Source organism: Jaculus jaculus, chromosome 4 (genome assembly GCF_020740685.1).
Source record: "Jaculus jaculus isolate mJacJac1 chromosome 4, mJacJac1.mat.Y.cur, whole genome shotgun sequence".
NCBI classification, from domain to species: Eukaryota; Metazoa; Chordata; class Mammalia; order Rodentia; family Dipodidae; genus Jaculus; species Jaculus jaculus.
This window is the reverse complement of record NC_059105.1, coordinates 62,955,033-62,966,682: the sequence shown is the minus strand read 5'-3', so window position 1 is coordinate 62,966,682 and position 11,650 is coordinate 62,955,033. Positions and strand designations below refer to the sequence as shown.

At 49.8% G+C, this 11,650-nt stretch overlaps 1 protein-coding gene across 10 annotated transcripts in view; it reads left to right on the top strand.

Moving 5' to 3' along the window:
• Hoxd3 (homeobox D3) overlaps positions 1-7,311 on the top strand; it is a 36,226-nt gene extending 28,915 nt beyond the window's left edge. For 9 of the 10 annotated variants that reach the window (XM_045146765.1, XM_045146758.1, XM_045146763.1 and 6 more), the window contains 2 exons: positions 3,346-3,972; positions 5,715-7,311. In XM_045146765.1, the coding sequence (XP_045002700.1) occupies positions 3,432-3,972; positions 5,715-6,472 (1,299 nt within the window). In that variant the 5' untranslated portion in view covers positions 3,346-3,431 and the 3' untranslated portion in view covers positions 6,473-7,311. Of the gene's footprint in view, positions 1-2,481; positions 2,502-3,345; positions 3,973-5,714 lie in introns of those variants that run through there. The other variant, XM_045146767.1, reaches the window with a different exon arrangement.
• The last annotated feature ends 4,339 nt before the right edge of the window (positions 7,312-11,650 follow it).

Genomic DNA, 11,650 nt, shown 5'->3' with positions numbered 1-11,650 from the left:
TTGGTCGCAGTCATAAATTTTGTTACAAACCACAATGACAGGTGCATTGATATGCACCGTGAGAGCTCCAGCTGCTTAATAACCCCGTCCCCTGGCCGCTGCGAGCGCCTTTTATTTATTCGGTATCATATTAGGTATTGATCCTGGGTAGAATTAAGTGCAGTGAACAAGTATCACGGCTCCACTGCTTCGGAGACAAGGCGAGCTAGGAGAGCCAGCAGGGCCCTGGAGCCGGTGAAGGTAGCTCGGAGGAAGGATGCCTTCCTCCCGGCTACAGACCGTTTGGCCAGGGTCTTCCGGGCCTGCGGTTAAGCCTCCAAGTTGAATTGGGTAACTTCCAGGGGCTTGGGGAAAGACTAGGCAGTCCCGTTTGGCGCCCCTTCCCCAAGAGGAGCAGGGGATGCGCTGGAGGGGGTTGACTGGCTGCTCCGTCCGCTGGAGGGGTGGGGAAGAGGAAAGGGCCACAGAGAACTTCCAAAAATGCCAATCCTGCTCAACCGCTCCCCCTCACCCCCGCCCAAGCTGTCTTCAGCACCCCCAAGGCATTTGGATTTTGGAACTCAAATGAGAAAAGGTACCAAAGGGTGAGAAAAGAAAGCCTTAAAAAAAAGTGGTGGTGGTGGGTGATGGAAAAGATGAGCCACCGAACAGTTGACCATTGTCCAAATGATTTATGACCCAGTCCTGCTTTTTAGGTTCAAGCAGAGTTCACAAGGAGTTGGGATTTCTGGAAAGAAATAAGTCTCTTTTTTCCTCCCTTAAAGCCAGTTTTGTAACAATATTCTCAGATTTGCTATAGGAGAGGGGCTTCTTTGGGGCACTGTATTTTTGGGGGGAGCTGCAAAGTCGTTTCCAGTGAGGGCAGAAGAGGAGCTACCCTTGCTTGTGGAGAAATGGACATTATGGTAGTGGGATCACCATGGAGTAGGCCTGGAAATTCCTCAAGACCGTGTAAACAGACAGAGGAGCATGCCAGTCGCTCAGGAAGCTAACCAGTATTTGTACCTTTGGGTCCTGACCCAGAGCTTTCCTAGGTCTATGCGACAGGAACAAGTATGGAAAGCCCTCTGTCCTGTAGACCCCAAGAAGCTGCTTCAATGTGGAAGCTCGACCTTTCAAGATAAATTCGAGCAGCTTGGGAGGTTGGAGGGCTGTGGCCTGCTTCCACAGTTGTCAGTGGAATGACAGAAGTAGCAGCCAGTTCTGGTGGTCTCAGTGTTTGACATGACCATTTAGACACCCAGAGGGAGGCAGGGTTCCAGGCTGAGAGCAGGGATTCTACAGAAGCTCTGAAAGTTAACCAAGCCAGTGTGCCAGGTTCTTTGGTCAAGGGGGTAAACACACCGAACTGCTAGTCACAGGGTGAGAATTCAGCTTTCCGCTTGATACTTAGTAACTTTACCAGTCAGAGAATGATACTGAAGATTAACCAAAAGAAAGAATTAGTGTAGCTTTGTTAGGTCGACATCCTAACATCATACATTTATGTGCCCTACTAGAAACAATCCTTACAACAATTATATTAGTATTAGAACAACCCCTTCAAAAAGGCCTGTCTTTCACCACATTAAATGGCATATTTACTTATATTATTCTAAAACAAGATGGGAAACAATACTATCAAGCAAAAGCTAACTGAAAAAATTTTTAGTTGGTTAGGCTTTTTTTTTTTTTTAAGTGGAGGTGAAAATAAGGTCTCACAGAAGTGGTTTTGCTTTCCGTGTTCCAGTTGGAATGGTCATGTAAGCTGCATAGTGTGGTCCATCAGGATGACCCTCATAGAAGCCAGAGAGGGCCTCTGGAAAAGAGTTTTGCCTAAATAATGAGACCAAGAATTAAGACCAGACAGCTGACCTGTGAGCTTTCTTTATCAAACAGACAAAAGTGATTGAATGATATTAGTTATACTTTAACTCCTTAGGAGCCTTTCAGAAGGAGGGAGGAGGGTGGGAAGAGCACACCCCATGAAGAGTCAGGGGATACAAAAGAGGTAGAATTTGTCTTGTGTGGTTTTTTTTCCCCCCCTCTCTCTCCTTTTTCTAATTCTGGGTCCATTCATCATGTCACAAGAGCTTTTCTCATTGGTTGTGGGTCGGGTGGGAGGTGGGGTGGAATAGATGGTCCAGAGCAGAGGTCAATAATAATATCTATTTATGTAAAGATTCAAGGGAAAATGATAAAGTTATAATATAAAAGCATTCACCATTCACCCACACGACATGCATCTCAAAATCTAACTTCCTTCACCCATTTTCAGTGACATCCTTTTTAAAAGCAGTGGGAGGACAAAGGAAAGGGTGTAGAAAAATGCAGATGAAAGGAAGACTTTTACTTAGCCTTGTGTCTGGAAACCTTGAAGTTTCCTTTTGCTTCTTATCATCTAGTTTTCTAAGTTGTCAATTTCACAGTTCTCATCCACAGAACTAACTTGTGTGGAGTCTCGCTTTTTCTTCTCAAAGTGGACAGTCTGGGTCTTCATGAAAGACGCTGTGATTTTCAAGGTGGGGAATGGGGAGATACTTTAGGGGGAAGCTTTGGCAGTTCTGAGTGTGGAATAGGTCTTGCTTTTGCCCATCAAAACACTAGGATTAGGAATATAGCTGAGGGTACTAAACTATGCTAAGCATGTTACTAAGCATGCACAGGTTAATGTCCAGCACCAAACAAATCAAAATTAGGGTTATTCAAATACTGACTGTGACTCATTCATCCATTCACTCATTCCTTCATCCATGCACCATCTATTCAATAACCATTTATTTATTGCCCTTACTCCAGGCAGGACATTGTACTGGATGTTAGGAATATGTGGATCACTAGGAAATAATCCTTATCTGTAAAGAGTTCTCAGGTCAGGGGTGACTCACCCAGTGAAATATATGAAGCCATAAAAGTTCAAGTTCTGTTAGTCTGGGCATGGTCACATGCCTTTGATCCCAGCACTTGGGAGGCCTAGGTAAGAGGATCACTGTGAGTTCAAGGCCAGCCTGAGACTACATAGTGAACTCCAGGTCAACCTGGGCTAGAGCAAGACTCTACCTTGAAAAACTACAAAAAACAAGTTGTATTAATAATCTTGGAGAAAGAAAATTCTCTAAGAGAATCTAGAGATGGGGGAGTTCAGAACAGGAATGGCCTTTACTTGCACTTAGAATTTCCTTCTAACTTTTTCAAGAGTTCACACACATGAGCTGACCTTCATTAAAGCCCAACTCCAGAACCTTGCCCACCCTACCCCCCCACCACGATGTGGGTGGGAAGCAAAGAGCCTGGGTTAGTACTCCTATATTGACTGGTCTTGCCAATGACAGTCCCTCTGGAGCCTCTCACTTTTCTTGTTGGCAGGTCACCTGGAGCCAGGGGGCTGAACCAGCTTTCTCAGGATTCAGCAGACACAGACGTGGTGGTGAAGGACACCGTGGTGGTAGTCAATGTTATTTGAGCAGGGTCAGCAGGCCCTGGAGCTTCCTGAGTACACCATGCAGAAGGCGGCATACTATGAAAACCCAGGACTCTTTGGAGGCTACGGCTATAGCAAAGCCACTGACACTTATGGCTACAGCAACCCCCACCAGCCTTACCCTCCTACTGCTGCCACCAACTCCCTGGACAGTGACTATCCAGGTTCTGCCTGCTCCATCCAGAGTGCTGCACCCCTTCGAGCCCCAGCCCACAAGGGGGCTGAACTCAATGGCAGCTGCATGCGCCCTGGCACTGGGAATAGCCAGGGCGGGGGTGGTGGCAGCCAGCCTCCTGGTCTGAACTCGGAGCAGCAGCCACCACAACCCCCTCCTCCACCGCCCACCCTGCCCCCATCCTCGCCCACCAATCCTGGAGGTGGAGTGCCTGCCAAGAAGACCAAGGGTGGGCCCAATGCTTCTAGCTCTTCAGCCACCATTAGCAAGCAGATCTTCCCGTGGATGAAAGAGTCTCGACAGAACTCCAAGCAGAAGAACAGCTGTACCACTGCAGGTAGTTCTCTGAATGGGTCACTCCTAGACCATCTCCCTTTCAGACTGTCCCCAGGACTACCCAATTACTCAGGAACCAAGAGACTCAAGGCTGGAAGGGCAACCTTGGAGGCCATATATCCAAATTCCTAGTCCTGAAGAAACATCCATTCTGATTGGATTCCTGCCCTTGCTCACTTTCATTGCTGGGGCCATTGCTAGGGATGACTCATGTTTATTATAGAAAGCTGTTCCTTATGTTGACATATTATCTGCTGTCTTGGGTGTTGTAACTCAGCTTCCTCTTCCACCCAACAGACACCTATAATCTCAACAGTTGGGAGGTGTTGCAGAAGTATCTTGAGTTCAAGGCCAGCCTGGGCTACATAGTTCCAGGCCAGTCTGGGATACATAGAGATATCCTGTCTTATAAGACAAAAACCAAAACCAAACAACACACACACACACACACAAAACCTTAAAAAAAGCAAAAGAGCCATGCTCAATTATCTACTTAATTTATCTAATTTCACAAAACATAAGTAGTAATGGGATAACATCCTCATTTGTCCAAGATCCATAGAATTGCACAGTTGTGGATTTGAACCCAACCAGTCTGACTCCAGGTAATACTAGGGAAAACCACAAGATTGGCCCATGCCAGTCCAATTCTCTTGCTCAGATGACTCTGTAACAGGGAGTGCATGCCCTGCTTCTCTGTGGAAGGGGGGACCCTAAAGTTGAAAAGGTCTTCTCTAGGTCCATCCCGGATGTGTGAACAAATGTGGCCACGGCCATGGACTGCTGATGTCCATTCCTTCTTTCTGCTCAGGCTGCTTGGCTCTTGAGATTTTCTGGCCTAGTGTTCTTGGATGGGATTCATTTTCATAGAGATGAACATGCTGCAGGGCCAGGCCTAGTTTGAGGCCTGGGATGTGGCTTGTTACCAGGTCTCTGGTCTGCTAGATGCTCCCTGAACTACTGCTCCTGGGGGGTGGGGGGCCATCTCCAGGCCTCCAAGCTCCTTTTCCTGCCCCTCCCTCCTCAGCTCAGGCGCAGGCCCTCCCTCCCAGGAGAGATCCATTTGTCTTCCCAGGGAGGGAGTGGACAAGCAGCTGAGAAGTGGCAGTGGAGGAGGTGAAGCCTTGTTGAGGTTGCTGCTCCTAGCATTTCCATACTCCACACGCTTCCAGCCCGGCCTTGGAACCCCTTAAAACCCTAGGGCAGAATCTTCATTTGGGGATGTTTATCACTTCCCTGTTTGGGGGAGCAGCTGTACTGGAGTAGGTGCCAAGAACCCTACCCCTATTCTTCACTCCCTGGGGAGCTTGGCCCAGGAGCCTGCAAGCAAGGCGTGGTGGAACTGCCCTCCCACACCACCAGCAGAGGTTGGGAGGAGTGCTCACAGAAGTCTAGTCCTGTTTTAGGGTGGGGGCTCAGCAGCTGCTCCTAGCCTCTCAGTGAATTCCTCCATGGCCCCTTGGTTGAGATGAGATGAAGGACTAGGATGCAGTAAATTCTACCTCTGAAGGCAGACGAAGGTTGCGGGTGCTACTGACAGGTAGGCTTCGAGTGAGTGAGTGGGTGGGTGGGGAGAGTGAATTTATTCTTAAAATCTCCCCTCACAAATGCTCTTTTCCAACTCCCAGCCAGGATTGGAAGGGGTGGAGGAAAAGGAAGCCAGGGAAAGCACCCTTCTGCAGTCTTGAGCCTCCCTACTCCTTGTTCAGCGCCTTGTCTGTGTCCTCTCACCCTTCTGCCTAGGCGAGAGCTGTGAGGACAAGAGCCCGCCGGGCCCGGCGTCCAAGCGGGTGCGCACGGCATACACGAGCGCGCAGCTGGTGGAGCTGGAGAAGGAGTTCCACTTCAACCGCTACCTGTGCCGGCCGCGCCGCGTGGAGATGGCCAACCTGCTGAACCTCACCGAGCGCCAGATCAAGATCTGGTTCCAGAACCGGCGCATGAAGTACAAGAAGGACCAGAAGGCCAAGGGCATCCTGCACTCTCCGGCTGGTCAGTCTCCGGAGCGCAGCCCACCCCTGGGCGGCGCGGCGGGCCACGTGGCCTACTCGGGCCAGCTGCCTCCGGTGCCCGGCCTGGCCTACGATGCGCCCTCGCCGCCCGCTTTCGCCAAATCGCAGCCCAATATGTACGGCCTGGCCGCCTACACGGCGCCGCTCAGCAGCTGCCTGCCCCAGCAGAAGCGCTACGCGGCGCCCGAGTTCGAGCCCCACCCCATGGCGAGCAACGGCGGAGGCTTCGCCAGCGCCAACCTGCAGGGTAGCCCGGTGTACGTGGGCGGCAACTTCGTCGACTCCATGGCGCCCGCATCCGGGCCCGTGTTCAACCTGGGCCATCTCTCGCACCCGTCCTCGGCCAGCGTGGACTACAGCTGCGCCGCGCAAATCCCCGGCAACCATCACCACGGACCGTGCGACCCTCATCCCACCTACACAGATCTCTCGGCCCATCACTCGTCTCAGGGACGCCTGCCGGAGGCCCCCAAACTGACACATCTGTAGCGGTCGCCCCACAGACCCGAACTCTATACCTCTCGTGTTTGGTGATGGGGGTGGGGTGGGGATGGAGGCAGTTGGGTGGGGGGAAACCTTCTCCCCGCTCCGGCCCGGCGCTACCTCCCGAGTCTCGGGCCTCCAGCGGGCTTTTCCCCCCTCCCCTCGCGTCCACCTTTGGGGTGACTCGCCATAAATCTGCCGCAAGCAAGGATCCTCCCCTTAAGCCTGACAGTGCCATAGACTGCGGACAGAGGGACTCTAATCTGGTAATGGTGTCCCTGAAGGTAAGTCCGAGATGCATCCGCGGCGTGTACTGAGGGACTGAGTCTGGAGAATCCTGGGCCTGGCCCGCGTCTAGCTTAGTTTTGGAGACCTTTAATTTATATACTCCTCCTCCCTTCCTTAAAGGATTGCAACGGACTGAAATATCTGTATTTATTATTTGAAGCGAGTCATTTCGTTTCCCTGATTATTTATCCTCGTCTTAATGTATTTATGTGTATATCTGTAGAATTCTCCAGCCGAGCTTAGGTACGCGGCGCTCCCAGGCCTTGGGGTGGGGGGAGTCACATTTCACCTTTTTAGTCCCCATGGTCTGAACTAGTTGAGAGAGTAGTTTTGAACAGTTGTAACCGTGGCTGGTGTTTGTAGTTGATGTAAAGGATTGAGATCACAAATTGTCCTTCATGGGTAGAGTCAGGCAGCCCGGTGGCATGGCACCCCCACCCAACACATGTTAGTCATTTCTCCAACAGCAGCAGCCCTCACCACTCGACACAGTTTATTGATTTCAAATTGTCTGGTACTATTTGAACAAATATTTAGAATAAAAAAAATTCTCAGTTGGAAGCGTATCTGTGTTCATCATGCACACTTACAAACAGATCATTCTGTTTATGGGGTGGAAAGAACAGGTAAAAGAATGAACCTTTGAAAAATGCTGTATTTGGGATGTGGCACACAAATTGGTGTTTGGAAGACATGGTTGCATTTCAGCTATTGAAACTGGGTGGGGAAGAATCTGGGGATGCAAACCTAGAAACACTCTGGCTGGGATGATTGGAAACAAGTCTTTGCCAAAGCAGCACCTGCCAGGCTGTAGGCTGTTTCTACCATCTCTTCTTAGACCTGATGGACTCTTATATTAGGGAGGCCAGAGTTCATTTTCTGCATTACATAATAAAAAAAAATAAACTTTGAAAAAAAAACCCTGACAATCAAAGAAAAACACAAGAGCAATGGGAAGAACTGAGCTATAGAAAAGCTAAGGTGTGTGAGAAAGAGCCTATTATTCTTCAGACAAGCACCTAAGCCTTTTCACTTGAAAGTGCTCTCGCAATTTTTCCCTTTGTAATGGTCCGTAGTACATTTCTAAAGAAAACAAATGTTCTCCATGATGTAAAGTAATAAAAGTTTCATTAATGGAACCCAACAAGTATAAACAACTTGTTTACTCCTTTTTCTTTGTACAAAACGGGCAAAAATGTCTTCAACAATTTATAACCCTTTTGTAAATATTGGTGTGGCTCTAGCTAGGGTCAGGCACTTACACCCACTTCTATGGGAGGGGGCCCTTGGAAAATGCCTTCAGATAAGGTTCAATTCCTTTGTATTTCAGCAAAGCCGGCCCACGCAACTCTATTTGGTTTGACAAATAATGCAACTCCTATTACATCCCTAGTGACACGAGGTGAATTCCCCATTGTGTGGAAATAACTTCTAACCTTCTGGTGGAACAACAATCGTTTCTATTTGGATGTTTGTATTTCACTAAGTAATGATGGCTCAAAATAATATTTAGTTTCCTTGTTCCTTTGTGCTTTTTTTTTTTAATGGCATGTTACACTGGGGGGGATGGGGGGATAGGCTTTTGCTAAATTTCACTCTATCCCAGCAGGTTTAAAGTATATATGTTGTAGAATTGCATCAACAGAATAAATGACTTCAACTGAAGGCATATTTTATCCACTCTCCAGGCTCAACATTGTTTTCTATGAAGTTTGCATCCATAGGCAAATTTTCTAATTGTCTTCTAAGAAATTATTTTTTAAGCTATTAGGGAAATCAGAGAAGAGCCCGTTGCCTTGTAGGGATCTCAACTACGTTTCTTAACTGGCTAAATATTAAATAGATGAATTGTCAGGCTGTTTAGATTCCGCCCGGTTTCCCTCATCTCCTCTTCCTACCATAAATAATAATAAAAATACATAATGCATCATGGCTCCAGGCATTTTCCAGCGCAGTGTGTTACCGCAGGAGTATCTGCTGAGTCTGCGGGTGTCTGCAAAACCCCAAGTGTCATCTGTGGCTTAGGGTTTCATGGATTAGACTTTAAACGGTGTCTAGCCCGGCTGACATCAGCTTCCTCTCACACAAGCTCCAAGGAAGTGCCGGCTTGGGGGCTCCCTTTCCAAGCAGCCGCAGTTTCCTGGAGGCTTTAGTGTGTGTGTGTGTGTGTGTGTGTGTGTGTGTGTGTGTGTGTGTGTGTGTGTGTGTGTGTGTTGGGGGCGGGGGAGTCCCTTCCACCAAATCTGCAGCTTTCTTCCACCTCTACAAGTTCCCAAGACTTCAGAGAAGAGCTGGGTCGGTTCCTGGCACGGGCGCGAGTCACGTGACGGGCACCCGGCTCGCTCCCGCGGCTGGTGGGGCGAGTCCTGGGAGGGCGCGCTCCCACGCGGCCGCCGCCCGGGAGAGCGCTCGGCCCGCGGCACAACCATTTAAAACTTCATAAATTATAAACAAGCCACCTTGGCCTTCGCCATAAATTCCGCTCCTCTTGAGCCTGCAATTAGTGCTAGGAAGCACCCGAGTCTAAACACAACCAAAAGCGCTCCGAAGGGCCCAAGCGCCCGAGGTTGCAAGCCTTTATTTATTTCCCGGTGCCACCCCCTCCGCACCCGAGGTTTGCACACACAGTCGCCTCCTCCCCCGCCGCCGCCACACTCGGCTGGGTTCCCGCTCTGCCAGGGAAGGTCACAATAGCCGCTCTATCCGCTGAGGCGCCTGCCTCCTCCAGCCCCGGGTCTACAGAAGCAGAGAAAGGAGCGTGGGGGAGGGGAGCCCTGGCGGCGACGGCGCCCTGGTCCCTGGCCTGGGCTCTGGCGGAAAATCCCTGGTGGGACATGTTGGAGGAAGTTGGCAGAGGAAGAAAACCTCCACCCTAGCTCCTGTCTCTCCGAGCACGAAGGCTTGGGAGGGGACAAGGGGGTGCACCCAGGCCTCGAGTTCGAGGCCTCAGCCCCCGGTTGATTGTGCCCAGAACAGCTGAGCCTGCCCCAAGCCGGGTGAGCCATTGTGTGTGCCGGGAGGAGGCGGTACACTGGCAGCACCCGCAGATGCCTGGAGGTGGACAAACCACAGGGCACTCCTCTGGCCTTGGCCTCTGAGAAATCTAGTGCATTTGCCCAAGGGGGAGGAAATGGCTCTTTAGCTCAGCCCTGGGCCAATCTTGCCCCTCCTCTCCATAGAGTCCTCTTTGAAGAAGCCGGGGTCAGGAAGATTGTGGAGCTCTGTAGATTCAAGGAACTTTAGAAATGAAGAAAACAGCTTGGTGCCAAGAGCCTGGGCTTCTGGATCCCTGGTTGTTCTGGTCAGGCAATGAAATGTGAATTAAGGGCGGGTGGCAGTGAGGCCCATGGCCTGCTGCAAAAAGGAGGCGGGCGTGCAGGAAGAGCTTAAGACAGGGGGGGAGCTTTCCTTGTAATGGGGGAAAGCTCAGGATCATCTCTGGAGTGCAGTGCCTAGACCCAACTGAGCCAAGGGGGTGGGAAGTTAAGGAGGAAAGCCCTGGAGAGTAGTCTTGGCCACTGGTAAGAAGGTTAGAAAGGACAATTAAGTACATATTCTGCCTTCCGGTTTTCAGATCTCAGCTTCATCTGGGGACCTGACAGAGAAAAATCCACCTCTGATGGAATCATTAAGTTAACCATCCATTTGAACCATTTCTTTGTACAGGCTTTCAAATGAGGGAAAGGAAGAGAATATAGAGCCAGTACTTCCCCTTGGTGCAGCCCCCAGCCCCCCATCCCTATCAGCCAAATTGGTTTCTGAGGCCCCAGAGGCTGCTAACCTTGCTGAACAGGATTTTTCGAATTTCTATCTGTGAGGAGTATTAAAAGATAGTGATTACCTATACCAGCTATTTTGTCCTTGCTCTCTTGCCAGTCCATTCTAGCTCACTGGCCCTTCAGTGAAGTGCAGCTCCTCAGACAGCCAGCTTGGGAGCCCAGGGGCCCCAACTGTTGAGGAGTATGTGAGTGGGTGTATGTTTGAATAACAAAGAAGTAAGCCTTCCTTCTAATAACAAGTGCTGGGGTGGGGGAGGCTCGAGCTTGTTTACTCCTTCAGTATTCAAGGGGCAGGATGATTAGTTGAAACTTCCTTCAGAAGTCTAGAAGTGGCTAATCCCAGGTCCTCTTCAACTGGGAGTCCTTGGCATTACTTTGGTACTTCTTTCAGAAACTGAAAGAAAAGAACAGGAAGAACAGAAATTTGTGAATAGGCAAGAAGAAATGCAGAAGGCCCAGACCACACAGGCTTCTAAGTCTCCTCACCCCTGGGCATTGTAACTTCGCAGGGGACACATTTTAGGAGCTGGGTGAGGAGGCCTATCTCTTGACAGGGAGCTCCCACAGGGTTCTCTCCAGCCAAGCCCCGCCATCCTTGAGGGTTGGCTCTCATAGACTTCTCTCAGAAGGCCCCACGGAGAGGAAAAGATTGGGTGGGTGATTCCTCTGCATTGATTGCAACAGTGGTGTTGGAGAGGATAGTGGATGTAGCTGCCACACCACACCATTCCCTTGTTTTCTACTCCAGCTACAAATATTTTTATCTTTAGGGTCTAAGGTCACTGTCAAATCAATTTATATGCCTGGCCGGTGGCCCTTGCTTAAATATTTCCCTGAGGTCTCATACCCTCCTGGTCAAGTTGGAGAGTTCAAACACTGTCCATTTTAGGCCATGCTGGGGTGAAGCAAAATGAAAAGACTTCTTCCACATATGGAGGAGGAGAAGGAGGAGGACAGCAGAGACCACTCGACTAAGGTACAAGGTTACCCCATTATTTGCAGTAGCAGAGATGGGTAAAGGGTCAGTAAGAGATTTGTAGGGTGAGATTTACTGCATGTGTGTTCTTGTTCTAGATATTGGGGTTACTATTATTTCTACTGGCCAAAATCTGGGGAC